General features: G+C 57.3%; 1 protein-coding gene across 3 annotated transcripts in view; it reads left to right on the top strand.

Annotated features, from left to right (window-relative positions):
* Positions 1–16,595, top strand: part of PRDM5 (PR/SET domain 5) — a 131,082-nt gene that overhangs the window by 70,698 nt on the left and 43,789 nt on the right. For 2 of the 3 annotated variants that reach the window (XM_084883432.1, XM_084883433.1), the window contains 2 exons: positions 3,409–3,513; positions 5,012–7,088. In XM_084883432.1, the coding sequence (XP_084739558.1) occupies positions 3,409–3,513; positions 5,012–5,176 (270 nt within the window). In that variant the 3' untranslated portion in view covers positions 5,177–7,088. Of the gene's footprint in view, positions 1–3,408; positions 3,514–5,011; positions 7,089–16,595 lie in introns of those variants that run through there. The other variant, XR_014794979.1, reaches the window with a different exon arrangement.

Here is a 16,595-nt window from a genome sequence, read left to right as displayed (position 1 = left end):
TTTCAGTTTGTTTTGTAATCTTTTAAGATGCTGAGCCTAACTTTTGCTTTATAAAATTTCCCTGTTTATCCGATTAGCCTTCCTCCATAAGATTTTTCAGAAAAGAACCTAAACAATCGGTTATTATGTAGGGAAAGAAATATCACCAGTTTCCCTTGAGCTAATTTGCATAATGACAGCCTTCCACTTCACCACATTCCTTTTCTCCAGGACAACAAAGGACAGCCTTTCACAGGCTCTGGTCTCCATTGTTCTCCGAATTCCTATCAGCATTTCCATTCTTTTCCCTGTGGTGCAGGGAGGGTGCTGTGTAGGACCACACTGGCTGTCCCTGGAGTGAGTCCTCAGGCTGCGCTGTGGGCCATGCTGTGAGTGGCCAGCCCTGCCCAGAGGTTCTGTCCCCTCAGCGTTCCTGCCACAGTGTGAGCTGGCCATGCTGTCCCAGGCAGGGTGCTGGCTGCTCTGATGCCTGCAACATTTGGACAGCGGGATGTTTTCGAGGTCCTGTAACTGTTACTTGCTGTGGTGGGTCAGTGCTGTGGCTGGTCAGTGCCGTGGCTGGTCATCGCCGTGGCTGGTCAGCACCGTGGCTGGTCAGTACCATGGTTGGTGAGTCCTGTGGCTGGTCACCTCATTGGCTGGTCAGTGCATGGCTTGTCATCTCCATGGATGGTCACCTCCGTGGCTGGTTCAACGCAGTGGCTGATCATTTCCATCGCTGGTCAGTGTCGTGGTTGGTGAGTCCTGTGGTTCGTCAGTGCTGTGGCTCCACAGATCTTCCGTGTCCAGGTCCTGCCACCTCTCCTCATGCCCCAGCCTCAGGCTCACTGCTGCCTGCAGCGCCCAGGCCTCACCTCCATTGAAGGCTGAGCAGGCACAGGAGGCCTTCCCAGGATACACTGTGACTATTCTTGGCTCAGAGACCTCGGCCATGTCACCTGCTCCCTCAGCCTGTGGCTACAAAGGGAATGGCTCCCCATCCATCTGCATGTTCAAATCCCCTGGGACTCTGCAGAAATCCAAAGCCCAGGCCACACCAGAGCCACGGACTCAGATTGCTGGGGGGTTTGAGGGTCAGTCACAGACTCAGCACAATGGGAGCCCCAGGGGCCCCTGTGCGGGCAGGTTTGGGGCCAGGCTGGCCCTGTCTTGGCTGCAGGAAGTCCCTCTCCCACAGCCACTGACCAGGCGGAGGTCGTGAGCACCCACCCATCAGGGGCCTGCCAGCAGGGACCCCAGAGAGGAGGGCAGGGTGGGAGGGAGCCACCAGGTCACTGCGGATGCTGGCCCTGGAGTGAGTGCGTCTTGTTTAGAGTCTGCCCTCCCTGCCCAATCCTGTGTACCTTGATCATGTTTTAAATTCACTGTCTCCGCCTGCAGAGGGACAATGAAAGGGCCTCAGAGTCCCGGCCCTCGGCCCCAGCAGGAGGCGGGCCGGAGCCTGGCACCCAGGTTGGGGAGAGCTGGCGCTGCCAGGCACGAGGCGGGGAGGCCCTCACTGCAGTGCCCAGAGGGCGGGGGGGGGGGGGAGGGGGCGGGCAGGCCAGCTCCTGCCTCGGGCCCAGGACGCACCGTGGGGCCAGCACCCGCCTCCGCCCAGGCTCAGCCGCTTCCGTGAGGCTCCTGGTGGGCCCAGCGTCGGTATTTTTACGAAGATCCCGGTGAGGGTGACTGAAGGCTGAGTGGGCCTGGAGGCTCCGGGACTGGAGTCCTGAGGGAAGGAGAGGACGGCAATCTGGCTGTTTCCGTGGCCATTTCCGTGGCTGTTTCCGTGGCTCTTCCAGATAAGCCCATTTGGGCCAAAAAAACGGGCTGAGCTGGTTTGGGTGATTCTTTACTCGCTTTATGTCAGACACGCTCTCCTCCGACCTTACACAGCGATGGGAGTTTCCGCTCACTCCACTCACGCACGTTGCTCTGGGGCTCAGCGTGGACACGGAGCGGGTCAGGTGTCCCACCTCTCATGCCTGCGCAGCGCTTTAACCTGACAGTGCGTTCTGCTCCTGGCTCATCGTTACCCTCCTGCACGTGAGCTGTTCAATTCCTTTCCCAGGGAGTGTGTTTTCTGTTAGCCAGATGCAAACCAATCACCGGTGCGTCCTGGTGGCCAATAGCCAGATGCAAACCAATCACCGGTGCGTCCTGATGGCCAGTAGCCAGACGCAAACCAATCACACATTGCATCCCGGTGGCCCATTAGCCAGACGCAAACCAATCACACATTGCATCCCGGTGGCCCATTAGCCAGACGCAAACCAATCACACAGTGTGTCCTGGTAGCCGTAAGCCAGACGCAAACCAACACGTGGTGTGTGTGGAGGCACTCGGCCTGTCCTCGCCTCCGCTGGATTCCCGGAGGGTAACTTTCTGCGCGTTGTTTGCTGGGTCATGAGTGTGCTCTGTTGTGTGTTGCATGGTTACACCGGCCACAAACATAAGACGATAGAAGCCCATTAAAGCCACAAACAGCTGGGAGAGGCGTCCCCGGGCGTTCTCGCTGGGAGCCATGCCTTCGATGGCGTGCTGCTGCTGCCACGTGCTTTTCCGGGAGCCTTCAGAGGTGTGGCACCGGCCTGGGCCTGCAGCCATGTCCTATAGCCTTGTCCCGGCCCGTGGGCCCCACTCGAACCCATGCTGAATCCACCAGTAACTCGGCATGAGTGGGGTGGTTTATGGAACTGGGTGTCACCGTTTGGTCACAGACAGGTCTCCTTCGGAGACCAGCGGCTCCTGGGAACGTGGGAGGACCTGGGACCATCAGTGTGGCCTCGGTCACCGTGCACCGGGGTCAGGGCTGGGCTCAGAGTCACCACTGGTCGCTGACCTGCTCTCCTGGTCCGCAGGGACCTGTCACGTGAGGTCCTGAGTGAGGGGCACATGCTGGCCTGAGTGAACAGGTGACCCGCCTGCTGGGGACACGTCTGAGTGACCCGGGGCTGGCTGGGCAGGGTGGGGCGCAGTTCTGGGGCTCACAGCCGGGGGGTCACGGCGGGGCGGTCCCCACAGTGGGATGGCCCTCACAGCCCCACGCCTTTTCAGCTCCGGCGCTGTGGCTCTGGCGGATCCTAGGAAGGTCACGGGGCACCCACTTCCCGGTCTTGCCCCGAGGACGGCCCTGGGGCCACAGAAGCCAAGGCCACTGGCTGAGCTGGCTGAGGGGGAGACGCCCTGGCTGAGGGAGATGCTGGCAGCCTGCGGTCAGGAGGTAGCTGTGCCCGGTGTGGCCTCCGGTGACCAGCAGGCAGCAATGTGGTGCCGGACGCCAGGCCAGGCTTACAGGCTGCCCAGCAGACGTGAGGGTGCTGTTTCCCAGAAGTGACAGCCACTCAAGGGCCTCGGAACTTGTTGCAGCACCTCCCCCGCCCCCCAGGGGGTGCTGACCTGGGACTCATGGCTCTTCCCCCACAGGAGAAGCCCTACAAGTGCTCAGACTGCAGCAAGGCCTTCAGCCAGAAGCGAGGGCTGGATGAGCACCGGAGGACGCACACCGGGGAGAAGCCCTTCCAGTGTGACGTGAGTCCCCTCCTTCCATCCCGGGCCTCCACATGTCCACGCCTGAGTGGTTGCACGCCTGAGTATGTGTGCATGCCTGAGCATATGTGCGTGTCTGTATGGGTGTACACATCTGTGCGTGTGCACACCTGAGTGCGTGTGCATGCCTGCGCGTGTGTGCGTGCCTGAGCGTGTGCGCGTGTCTGTATGGGTGTACACATCTGTGTGTGTGCACGCCTGAGCGTGTGTGCACGCCTGAGCATGTGTGCGTGTCTGTATGGGTGTACACATCTGTGTGTGTGCACGCCTGAGTGTGTGTGCACACCTGAGGGTGTGTGCGTGTCTGTATGGGTGTACACATCTGTGTGTGTGCACGCCTGAGTGCATGTGCACGCCTGAGCGTGTGTGCACGCCTAAGCGTGTGTGCGTGTCTGTATGGGTGTACACATCTCTGTGTGTGCACGAGTGTGCCTGAGCACATGTGCCTATGTGTCTGAGTGCATGTATATGCATGAGAGGGCATGTGTGTCTGTGGGCATGTGTGTCTGAGAACATGTGTATGCATGAGTGGGCATGTGTGTCAATGCACCTGTGTGTCCATGACCATGCATGTGTGTCTGAATGCATGTGTGTGAGTGTGTATGAGTGCATGTGTCTGAGTGCACATGTATGCATGGGTGGACATGGATGTCTGAGAACATGTGTGTGCATGAGTGGGCATGCATGTTGGAGTACATGTGTCTGTGAGTAGGCATGTGTGTCTGGGAACATGTGTGTGCATGTGTGGGTGTACATGTGTATGGATAAATGGGCATATGCATCTGAGAACATATGTATGTCTGAGTAGGCATGCATGTCTGAGTATATGTGTGTATGAGTGGGCATGTGTGCCTGAGTACATGTGTGTGCATGAGTGGGAATGTGTGTCTGAGTACATGTGTATGCATGAGTGTGCCACTTATGCTTTTAGACCCAAAGCCTTTCATTTAAGATGTTTAGTAGGGCCGAAACCGGTTTGGCTCAGTGGTAGAGCGTCGGTCTGCGGACTGAAAGTCCCGGGTTTGATTCTGGTCAAGGGCATGTACCTTGGTTGCGGGCACATCCTCGGTAGGGGGTGTGCAAGAGGCAGCTGGTCGATGTTTCCCTCTCATTGACGTTTCTAGCTCTCTATCTCTCTCCCTTCATCTCTGTAAAAAATCAATAAAAAATATTTTTTTAAAAAAAGAGGTTTAGTAGGAAATGATTGCTATGTCCATTCTGGCCGGAAAGGAGTTGCTTGTGGTTGTTCCTTTGAGACATGTGGATGGAGCAGCTGTGGGCAGGGAGGGAGGTCAGCGTGCAGAGCACACACGTGAAGTGTGGGGGCTCTGGGAACTGGGATTATCTCACTCCCCTTTGCGGGCCATTCCCTCCAGCGGCATGGCCTGGGGTGCGTGTGGGCCCATGTTCCTCCTGGCGCAGGTGGCCTGTGTGCCTGTGGGGTTTCCGAATGGGCCATCAGCCCTGTGCTCTCTCCTAGGTGTGCGACCTGGCCTTCAGCCTCAAGAAGATGCTGATCCGACACAAGATGACGCACAACCCCAACCGCCCGCTGGTGGAGTGCCAGTTCTGCCACAAGAAGTTCACGCGGAACGACTACCTCAAAGTGCACATGGACAACATCCACGGCGAGGCCGACAGCTGAGGGGCCTGCGGGGCGGGGGCTGGGGGGCCTTGGGAGCCCGGCTCCCTCCCTGTCGGTGTGGCAGAGGCAGCCCTCGGCACGCACTGGCCTCACGGTCCTCTTTGCTGACGTTTAGAGTCTGTAGACACACATCCCATCCTACCAAAAATGTTGCGAATGGGAAAAGACAGCCTCGTAGCCTTACACAACAGCCTGTGCTCTGTGCCTGTGAGCGTGGAAGGGGAGTCTCGGCCCTCTCTGATGGAGGTGATTACATGCACACTGCCAGGCCTTTCTGTTGTGCTGTTTCTGCGTGTGTGTGTGTGTGTGCGTGCGCGCGAGTGTGTGTGTGTGAGCGCATGTGTGTGCGAGTGCATGTGTGTGCGCGAGTGCGTGCATGTGTGAGAGTGTGTGCGAGCGCGTGTGAGAGTGTGTGCGAGCGCGTGTGTGTGCGAGTGCGTGTGTGTGCAAGTGTGTGCGTGCATGTGTGTGCCCGCGCGTGTGTGAGTGCGTGTGTGTGCAAGTGCGTGCATGTGTGTGCAAGTGTGTGTGTTTGTGAGTGTGTGCGTGTGTGTGTGAGTGCGTGTGTGTGTGCGTGTGTGTGAGTGTGTGTGTGTGCGAGTGTGTGCGTGTGAGTGTGTGTGAGAGTGCGTGTGTGTGCGAGTGCGTGTGTGTGCGAGTGCGTGTGTATGTGTGAGTGCGTGTGTGTGCGAGTGTGTGTGTGTGTGTGTGTGTGTGTGTGTGTGTGCCGTGCACATCACATGCCGGTTACCGCCCTGGCTATCGCTAACGCAGCCGTGAGGACATTCAGATGCTCGAGGCTCCTCACCGTGGACGAGGATGTGGGCCAGTTCCCACGCCTCCACACGATGGCCCGCGGCCCACGGAACGCGCTGTCACCTGGGCCTGTGAAATGGAGCAAATGTTGCTCCTGTGCGACCCTCCCTCCTCACCACAGGTCAGTGTGAATAAGGAGGCGGCTGAGAGCTGGCACCCGCCTTCAGCTGTTCTCAGAACACGGGCTGTGCTCCTCACAGGCGCAGGCACTGGTGGTCGCAATGCTGCGTTAACCTGCACCGGAGCGACCACAGCGGTGGCATGTCCACCAGGCAGGGCCTCCTGAAATGAACGGACACCACACGGTGGACACACCCAGCAGGGAAGCAGGAGGGAGGGCCCCATAGAGGCCGCGGACAGCGAGGGGACGGCACTGTGTGATGGGGCCCAGCCCTCTGCTCCCGCTCCACAGCCAGGGCCCCTTCCAGATCCCAGTCCGCAGAGCAGACATCCTGTCTGGAAAAGGACATTTCTCAGAAGCTCGGCCGTGGCGATTCTCAAACACCTTTGAGTTCCCTTGGATCTTCCTGGGATAGGAGGAACCCGGAATGAAAAACAAGCCTGGCAATGGTTAGGATGGACATGGGGTGGATGCTTAAGGGAAATGGGAGTCAGAAGCGTGTTTCTTCCTTCTGGTTCCATTTCAGTGAAATATTTGAGAGCTTGTTTTGGGAGAAGACACGGGAAAACGAGATAGTGATGTCCGGTAGCGCGTAGGGGAACCCAAAACCAGAAAAACGAAGAATGAAGCCCAGATTCTGGGCCAGCCTATTGGAGCCGCGCCAGAGAGAGGAAGCGTCCTTCCCAGCAGCTCTTTGGTTCTGACAACTTGGGGAGAAAGGTTACCTGAACACATAGTGCTTTGTAGACAGTAATCTCAGTGTAGACGTGTATTCACGCTCAGTTTCAGTTTTGAAAAGAGGAGAGACTCACTGTAGTTATTTCAGCTCTGTCTGTAAAGTACGAAATTTGGAACTCACCAGAGATAACTTCAAAAATGTATATTCTCCGATTATCGTTTAAATGTCGGAGCAAGGCTCTGCCGTTTTGTATCTGAAATTATAGTCTATTTCCCAAGAACGGGCTTGGTCTCGTCTCCCGTCGTTTGTTTGGAGGGTAATTTTAGATCCTGTGTTTTCTGTCTCCCACTCTGCGCCCCGTCGAGAACATAAAGGGACAGCTGCTCGGCGGGCGTGTGCGTTCGAGACCGTCTGCCCGTGGCCGGGGCTGCCTCTGGCGGGGGCCACCGCCCCGCGATGCGTGAACGTGAGGCCAGGGAGGAAGCCAGACACTGGGGTGGTGTGGTCGCAGCACCTCCATCCGGGGCGCTGGGGAGGCCGCCCCTGGAATCAGAGTCCCTGCTGCTGGCAGAGGCCGGGGCCTTCCCGGCTGCAGGTGTGAGTCCTGGAGGACCGGACCTGGCAGACATGGTGTGGCCAGGCCTCCTGCCACCTGTTCCCGGCTCTGAAACCAGCCGCCCTGAGAACCGGGTGGTCCCCACACACCCAACTGGCCTGCTGAGAAGCATGTCCATCGTTAGCTCTGGGCAAAGCACAGAGATGGGAGGAGAGCACAGTGGGCATCCATGGGGCCTGCAGGGAGCTGCAGTGAGGAGCCGGGAGGAAGCCCCTCCTCTCTCCTGCCCCGGCCTCCTCAGAGAAAGGACAAACTCGGGCCCACGGAGCCGGGCTCAGTGACCCCAAGAGGGATTCGGTCCTGTGGGGGGCCCTGTGCCCTTTTTTTTTTTTAAATAATATATTTCATTGATTTTTTACAGAGAGGAAGAGAGAGGGATAGAGAGTTAGAGAATCATGGCTCACCTGCCTCTTGCACCACCCCTACTGGGGACGTGCCCAAAACCAAGGTACATGCCCTTGACTGGAATCCAACCTGGGACCCTTCAGTCCTCAGGCCGACGCTCTATCCACTGAGCCAAACTGGTTTTGGCTCCCATGCCCTTTTTTAATTATCAGCTTTGAATATGGGCATTCAAGGTCTTGTAGATACTGATTCTTTCTGTTTCATAGTCACTAGCTTACATTGCTCTCATTTCCTCCTCCCCTCTTACTTTCTCCCTCCCTCCACTCCCTCCTCTTCCTCCTCCTCCCTGCCCCTCTACTTCCTCCCCGGCCCTCTTCCTCCTCACCCCCCCTTTCAGTTGTTGGCTAAAAAGGGAACTTTATGGGTTAACCGTGACCGGCAGTTGCAGCGTGAGAGTACGCATTGAGGATCCATTCTTGGTTTACACAGGACGGTTCACATGCTGCTTTTAAGAAACATCTACATCACGCATGTGTGCGTGCATGTGCGTGTGGTGTCCATGTGTGTCTCCAGAGCATCCTTTTATGCAAAACTCACACATGGAAGTCGATTGCTGGGCTCCAGATTCTTCCCGAGGCAGCCAGCTCACTGCAGCCTGTGAGCGCCACGGGGCCCAGAAGGCCCTGCAGCCTCTTTGGGGTGTTACCTTGTGGAGCTGAGGCCTCTCCCAGAGCTGGGAGGGACGGGGGAGGGAGGGGGGAGGGAGGAGGGAAGGATGGGGAGGGAAGGAGGGAGGGGGTGGGGGGAGGGAAGAATGGGGGAGGGAGGGGGGAGGGGAGGGAAGGAGGGAGGGGGTGGGGGGAGGGAAGAATGGGGGAGGGAGGGGGGAGGAAAGGGAAGGAGGGAGGGAGGGAGGGAGGAGGAAGGGGGAGGGAAGGAGGGAGGGGGAGGGAGGGGAGGGGGGAAGGAAGAAGGGGGAGGGAGGGAAGGAGGGGGGGAGGGAAGGATGGGGGAGGGAGGGGAGAAGGGGGGAGGAGGAGGAAAGGGGAGGGAAGGAGGGAGGGAGGGAGAGGGGGGAGGGAAGGATGGGGGAGGGAGGGAAGAAGGGGGGAGGGGGGACGGAGGGGGGAGGGAAGGAGGGGGGAGGGGGGAAGGGAAGGAGGGTGGAGGGAGGGAAGGGAAGGAGGGTGGAGGGAGGGAAGAAGGGAGGGGGAGGGGGGAGGAAAGGAGGGGGGAGGGAAGGATCGGGGAGGCGGGGGAGGGTGGCGCACAGGCACTGGAGATACCATTTCCTTTTCCCTTTTCGGATCTGTTGCTTGTGGAACTCAGCTTGGGGTGTAAGGATGTGGAGATAAGCAAGGCGGAGAAAACGCACTGCTTTAAAGCTGAGACGTAGCGGTTATCGTGAGGCTGCTCCCAGGTACATATGTGCACCGGCCCGGGTACCACTCCGTCTCACCGTGGTCTGCGCTCTGTCCACCACGCCCTCGCATGGCGCTGCCCGTGTCCCGCAGAGCGCAGCCAGTGGTTCCGTGGAAAAGGCCGCAGGGCGTGTTTGAGCTGTTTTTGATGAGAGGGAAGTAGAACTGCCATCCCTCTCAGCCTCATGTCCACACTCTGCTTCCGAGCAGTTCTGGTTGGAGATGTGCAGTCAGCGAGGCGGCTCCAGGCAGCACGTGGGGAGCGCCCCCGAGAACCCGGAAACCGGACTCTGGGCACCGCTCAGCACGGACACCCGAGGGCCACCAGCTCCGGTGAGAAAAGTTACACCTGGGTTTGAGGTTTTCTTATTTTTTAAAGTTGTATTTTAGCATCTTAGTGTCGCTTCTATCCTTTTTATTATTTTTTTTTAAATATTTTTATTGATTTTTCACAGAGAGGAAAAGAGAGGGATAGAGAGCTAGAAACATCGATGAGAGAGAAACATTGTACAGCTGCCTCCTGCACACCTCCCACGGTTGGATGTACCCACAACCAAAGTACATGCCCTTGACCGGAATCGAACCTGGACCCTCCAGTCTGCAGACCAACACTCTATCCACTGAGCCACACCGGTTTCGGCGTGCCGCTTCAATCTTGAGCAGCATCCCTGTTACAAAAAGGAAAATTGTCCCCGTGGCGGACTCAGACACCCCGCCTTCTTCATCACACACCGTCGCTCAGAGCGGCCAGGGCCCCGTTCTCCGCAGCGGGCCTCGCTGCCCGGACCTCCGTGGGTTCAAAGCGATGTCACCGCCACTTGTTAATGTGCCGTGTGACAGGATGAGAGCCAACGCGGGAGCCTCCAGGGAGGGCTGTGTCAGAGCGTCCTGGATTTCCCGGGCCCATGAGCTAGAGCAGGACACGATCGCTTTCTGCTACTAAAATGGGTCCCAGTGTGTTTCCTTCCTTAGAAAAGTGCTTCACAGGATGCTGTAAGACAAACGTTATTTTTATTTTTAGTTTTTATTAAAAAAATATTTTATTGATTTTTTACAGAGAGGAAGGGAGAGTTGGAGAGATAGAGTTAGAAACATCGATGAGAGAGAATCATCGATCAGCTGCCTCTTGCACACCCCCCACTGGGGATGTGCCCACAACCTAGGTACATGCCCTTGACCTGAATCGAACCTGGGACCTTTTAGTCCGCAGGCCAACACTCTATCCACTGAGCCACATCGGTTTCGGCCAAAAGTTAATTTCGTTGTTAAATAAGCTACATCCCTATTAGATAGCATATTTAACTTCCTAACTCTGCAAATGTGGAGGCAATTAGAACAAACTTTTATTCTTTGGGCCCGCATAATACACAGCAGGAGAAAACTGATCTACGGTTTTAGGTAATGTTGATACTTTCTGTGCTGAAGATTGAGAAATGAATAAGACCACTGAAACATTATCATCTAAAGGAGCATGAAGGAGTTTGAGCAGAATGTCCCTGTTTCTTGCAAGAAACACTAGACTTGCCAGAAGTTAGTGACACTCTGCAGCCCCTGAAAACCCGCCTGCCTCTGCTGAGAGTCTGAGACGGAGAGACCCCAGCTCCCAGCGGCACCAGCACCCCTCCCCCGCTCTCAGCGGTGTCTTGGGGAACAGCAGCCAGTGCCCTGGCCTTCCGGCCAGCTCTGTCTGACATCTTCTATGTGTGTGACGGGCGGATCAGTTTCTCTCCCGTGGTTCCTCTGAGGACCGTTGACACGTGAGTCTCCGAGGGGCTTCTCATCGTCAGGCGCAGGAGTGCCCCCTGATCGAACTCCCAGTGGAGGGGACAGTTTGCATATTAGCCATTTCTTATGTAGGATTATGTGCAGTGAGTAGGGATTCTGAGAAATCAAATTATGTGGGCGTTAACCAGTCACTGCTGGGACTGTCCTGGGTCTGTTTGATTATAGGAAGGTAAGTAACCCTCCCTGACCCTCCCTGTTGGGGATCAGGACTGCCCCAGACCTCACTGTTGGCTGCTCGCCTTCTCCCCCATCAGAGGTGGGCCCCAGCGTCCATCTGGGCCCCTCGGAGGACAGGAAGACGGTGGTGTGAGAGCTTCTGCGGGAACTGGTCGGGGCGTCGGGGCTGAGACTGAGGCCAGGCAGGTCCTCTTCACAAACCTCAGGACCTGCTCCCTGACCGTCCCAGGGTGAGAGGGGGCCACAGCGCTGAGGGGACCTCCTCCCCAGGCTGTGGTCACAGCTGTGAGCCAACCCACAGGGCCCTACCCAGCAGCCCGGGGAGTGACCAAGTCACCCAGCATGGCAGCCGGTCCGGCTGGGCCGTCACACCCCACACATACGGGGGAATCCCGGTGTGACGTGGGCTCCCCCTGTGACCCTGCTTCCTGTGTGACACTGGCTTCCTGTGTGACACTGGCTTCCTGTGTGACACTGGCTTCCTGTATGACATGGGCTTCCTGTGTGACACTGGCTTCCTGTGTGACATGGGCTTCCTGTGTGACACTGGCTTCCTGTGTGAACTGGCTTCCTGTGTGACACGGGCTTCCTGTGTGACACGGGCTTCCTGTGTGACACTGGCTTCCTGTCTGACGCGGGCTTCCTGTGTGACACTAGCTTCCTGTCTGATGTGGGCTTCCTGTGTGACACTGGCTTCCTGTGTGACGCGGGCTTCCTGTGTGACACTGGCTTCCTGTGTGATGTGGGCTTCCTGTGTGGCACTGGCTTCCTGTGTGACACTGGCTTCCTGTGTGACATGGGCTTCCTGTGTGACACTGGCTTCCTGTGTGAACTGGCTTCCTGTGTGACACGGGCTTCCTGTGTGACACTGGCTTCCTGTCTGACGCGGGCTTCCTGTGTGACACTAGCTTCCTGTCTGATGTGGGCTTCCTGTGTGACACTGGCTTCCTGTGTGACACTGGCTTCCTGTGTGATGTGGGCTTCCTGTGTGGCACTGGCTTCCTGTGTGGCACTGGCTTCCTGTGTGACACTGGCTTCCTGTGTGATGCGGGCTTCCTGTGTGACGCTGGCTTCCTGTGTGACACTGGCTTCTTGTGTGACACTGGCTTCCTGTATGACATGGGCTTCCTGTGTGACACTGGCTTCCTGTGTGACCCTGCTTCCTGTGTGACACTGGCTTCCTGTGTGACACTGGCTTCCTGTGTGACACTGGCTTCCTGTATGACATGGGCTTCCTGTGTGACATGGGCTTCCTGTGTGACACTGGCTTCCTGTGTGAACTGGCTTCCTGTGTGACACGGGCTTCCTGTGTGACACTGGCTTCCTGTCTGACGCGGGCTTCCTGTGTGACACTAGCTTCCTGTCTGATGTGGGCTTCCTGTGTGACACTGGCTTCCTGTGTGACACTGGCTTCCTGTGTGATGTGGGCTTCCTGTGTGGCACTGGCTTCCTGTGTGACGTGGGCTTCCTGTGTGATGTGGGCTTCCTGTGTGACGTGGGCTTCCTGTGTGGCACTGGCTTCCTGTGTGACACTGGCTTCCTGTGTGATGCGGGCTTCCTGTGTGACGCTGGCTTCCTGTGTGGCACTGGCTTCCTGTGTGACACTGGCTTCCTGTGTGACACTGGCTTCTTGTGTGACACTGGCTTCCTGTATGACATGGGCTTCCTGTGTGACACTGGCTTCCTGTGTGACCCTGCTTCCTGTGTGACACTGGCTTCCTGTGTGACACTGGCTTCCTGTGTGACACTGGCTTCCTGTATGACATGGGCTTCCTGTGTGACACTGGCTTCCTGTGTGACATGGGCTTCCTGTGTGACACTGGGTTCCTGTGTGACACGGGCTTCCTGTGTGATGTGGGCTTCCTGTGTGACACTGGCTTCCTGTGTGACACTGGCTTCCTGTATGACATGGGCTTCCTGTGTGACACTAGCTTCCTGTGTGACATGGGCTTCCTGTGTGACACTGGGTTCCTGTGTGACACGGGCTTCCTGTGTGACGTGGGCTTCCTGTGTGACACTGGCTTCCTGTCTGATGCGGGCTTCCTGTGTGACACTGGCTTCCTGTCTGATGTGGGCTTTCTGTGTGACACTGGCTTCCTGTGTGACGCAGGCTTCCTGTGTGACACTGGCTTCCTGTCTGATGTGGGCTTCCTGTGTGGCACTGGCTTCCTGTGTGATGTGGGCTTCCTGTGTGATGTGGGCTTCCTGTGTGGCACTGGCTTCCTGTGTGACACTGGCTTCCTGTGTGATGCGGGCTTCCTGTGTGACGCGGGCTTCCTGTGTGGCACTGGCTTCCTGTGTGACACTGGCTTCCTGTGTGACACTGGCTTCCTGTGTGACCCTGGTTTCCTGTGTGACGCGGGCTTCCTGTGTGTCACTGGCTTCATGTGTGACACTGGCTTCCTGTGTGACGTGGGCTTCCTGTGTGATGTGGGCTTCCTGTGTGGCACTGGCTTTCTGTGTGACACGGGCTTCCTGTGTGATGTGGGCTTCCTGTGTGGCACTGGCTTCCTGTGTGACACTGGCTTCCTGTGTGTCACTGGCTTCCTGTGTGACACTGGCTTCCTGTGTGACGCGGGCTTTCTGTGTGATGTGGGCTTCCTGTGTGGCACTGGCTTTCTGTGTGACGCGGGCTTCCCGTGTGACGCTGGCTTCCCGTGTGACGCGGGCTTCCTGTGTGATGTGGGCTTCCTGTGTGGCTGTTTTGGGTCAGCAGCAGGTGTGAAATCCTTGCATCTCATGGCTGACCTCTGGGAATACCAGCTTCATCATCAGGAGAGCCCGGCCTCAAGACACCCAATGGTCCCCCGGGGCCACCCATTCACCTCCCAGATGGACTGGTCATGTGACTGAGGCCCCCAGGTCTAGCAGCAGAACCTCAGAGAAACCACAGAATAGTGAGAATAGTCACTGTACCTGCTGGAAGCACCACATTCAGCGTGGTGTGTGAGGCAGCACTAGGTTCGATACTGTCACCTTGCAGACGCCACGAAGAGTCACAGGCACAATCATGTGCTGTGCGTTTTCCACAGCGTTCCCCTCAGGCCAGTGCACTGGCACTGTGCACTTACAACTTACAGAGCGCCCACAAGTGTTCTGTGTGCCAGACTATGTCTTCTAGCTGTGCGTGTGTGTGTGTGTGTGTGTGTGTGCATGGTGAGGGTATGTGTGTGTGCATGTGAGCATATGTGAATGTGTGTGCACACGAGTGTGTGAGTATATGTGTATAATTGTGAGTGTATGTGTTAATGTGTGTGCATGTGAGTGTGTGCATGTGAGTGTATGCGTGCATGTGTGTGCATGTATGTGTACATGAGAGTGTGTGAATGTGAGTGTATGAGTGCATGTGAGTGGGAACGTGAGTGTGTGAGTGGGAACGTGTGTGAATGTTAATATGTGCATGTGAGTGTATAAGTGCATATGACTGTGTATGCATGTGAGTGTGAGTGTATGAATTGTATGTGCATGTCAGTGTATGTGCATGCACATTCATGCACTTAGAAAATATCCTAAGAGAGTTTAAGTCACACTAACCTCATTCTTAGGTTCTTATTCCTGGAAAAATTATAATGGTCTCAATATGAATTCCACTCCCCAAATTCCAGAGAACCAAGAGCTTAAACATGTCTTTTGAAACAACTCACAAGATCCGAGCTAAACGTCTTTTAATGTCCTTTCCATGTGCAGTGGGTTTCACAGCTGTGGGGGGGGGGTGTGCCTGTGAGGGAGGGGAGAGAGGAAGGGGGATGTGCCTGTGAGGCTTAAAGGGCAGCTGCTCCCCCTGAGACACTCCCCTCATGGAACCGCCCATGTTCCTGAGAGCAGCATGCAGCGGGCGACGGGAAGGAGCTGCTCGGGACTCACGGCTTCGCGTGTTGAGACTCCACAGACACGCACACACATGGCAGGCTCCAGTGCCGGTGCCCCGGGCCCCGTCCGCAGGGAGCGCTCGTCCGGGTCAGGGACAGCCTGGCGCCCGCTCAGGGCTTCCCTGGAGCCAGGCCACGAGCATCGCGGGCCACAAACTCCTGTGATCTCCGTCCACTGGGCACGTTTCACAGTTTTGAACAGTGACTGGTTAGTGAGAATGGATCTAAAAGGCACTGCCAGGGTGATGGGCTGTTTGGGGGAGGGATCCAGGGTGGCTGGCCCGGAGGTTCTGCCCGTCACGGGAGACTGCGGGACGGAGCTGTGGTCACTTCCTGTCTGCAGGTGGCGTTTAGTTGTGCTGTGGGTGCCCTCTCCTCCCTCCCTCTACCAGCCTCGATATGCCAGTGACCTGGCTGCCCAGAATGGGAGTGAAGCCAGGCCCGTCTCCTCTGGCTGCGCGTGTTAGCACATGTGTGACTTACCTACATGTGTGCAGACCTGAGTGCACACGAGCGAAGTGCAGAACTGTTGACATGGACTCGAGGTGAGCTCGCTGACAGAAGAGGGCCTGGCGGAGGTCTCCAAACGCCACTGAACCTCAAGACTTCACACCGTGCAAGGTGCTGTGGGCACAGCACAGCTCGCCCTGTGGGGAGGGGGGCACACAGCTGAATGGCGCAGCGCGGGCCCCAGTGGGACACCGTGCCACTCTGAGCCTGCCCTGCTGCGGTGCAGGTGGGAAGCCGCCCGAGGGAGGTGTGACTGGACAGACAGCGGAGCCGGGAGTCCGCACAGACCCGAGGTGTGGCCTCAGGGGTGTGTGCTGACCGGGGCAGACCCGGGTGCTGGCCAGGGCGGGGGCGGGGGGGAGGAACCCAGGTGCTGGCCGAGGGGCAGGTGGGAGGTCCGCAGCCACAGTGACTGAGATGGGGCGGCGGCGTGCAGACCGTGACCTGCTGACACGGACGGGACAGGAGTCTAGACTGTCACACCCACGGGGCCACGTCACACTCGAGTCTCCTTACACCTCTCCCAGGCCAGGCCAGCAACCACCGTCTCCGGGCCAGCCTCCTCCCCGGATCCCGCGCTCCCGGGCCTTCACTGGAATGCACAGCTGTCGGGTGGGGGGCCACGCTACAAAGTAAACAAGTAAAATGACATGATCATCTTCACTGGCACAGACAGAGCACTTAACAAAATTCGGCTTCAGACTCAGGTAAAATCCCTGGCAAATGGGAAGGGGCTCTCTCCACCGACGGAGACCATAGCACCAACAGCAGCAGCACTGCTCGTCTCGGAGCAGAAGCGGGCTTCCCTGAGCGCACAGGGGCCGCCGGCTCTCACCACCCGCACCCCCGTGGGCTCTGCCAGCGGCTTGCAGACACAGGGGCATCCGGGCAGCCGGACGGAGTCTGCGGGGGGCAGCTTGCTCAGAGTGCGGGACCGACCCAGACCGTTAGAAAGGCCAGCTCCATTTCCGAGGGCTAGGAATGAAAGAAAACAAAACTGAATTGTTCAGAACGGCCTGAAAAACACAAAATACTCTGGGGTGAATCTCATCAAAGATGCGTAAGATCTGAATGCGACAG

The sequence above is a fragment of the Pipistrellus hanaki genome (assembly GCF_964339955.1).
Source record: "Pipistrellus hanaki genome assembly, chromosome: 5".
NCBI lineage: Eukaryota > Metazoa > Chordata > Mammalia > Chiroptera > Vespertilionidae > Pipistrellus > Pipistrellus hanaki.
The sequence above is the reverse complement of the archived record's forward strand: the minus strand, read 5'-3'. Positions and strand labels throughout refer to the sequence as shown.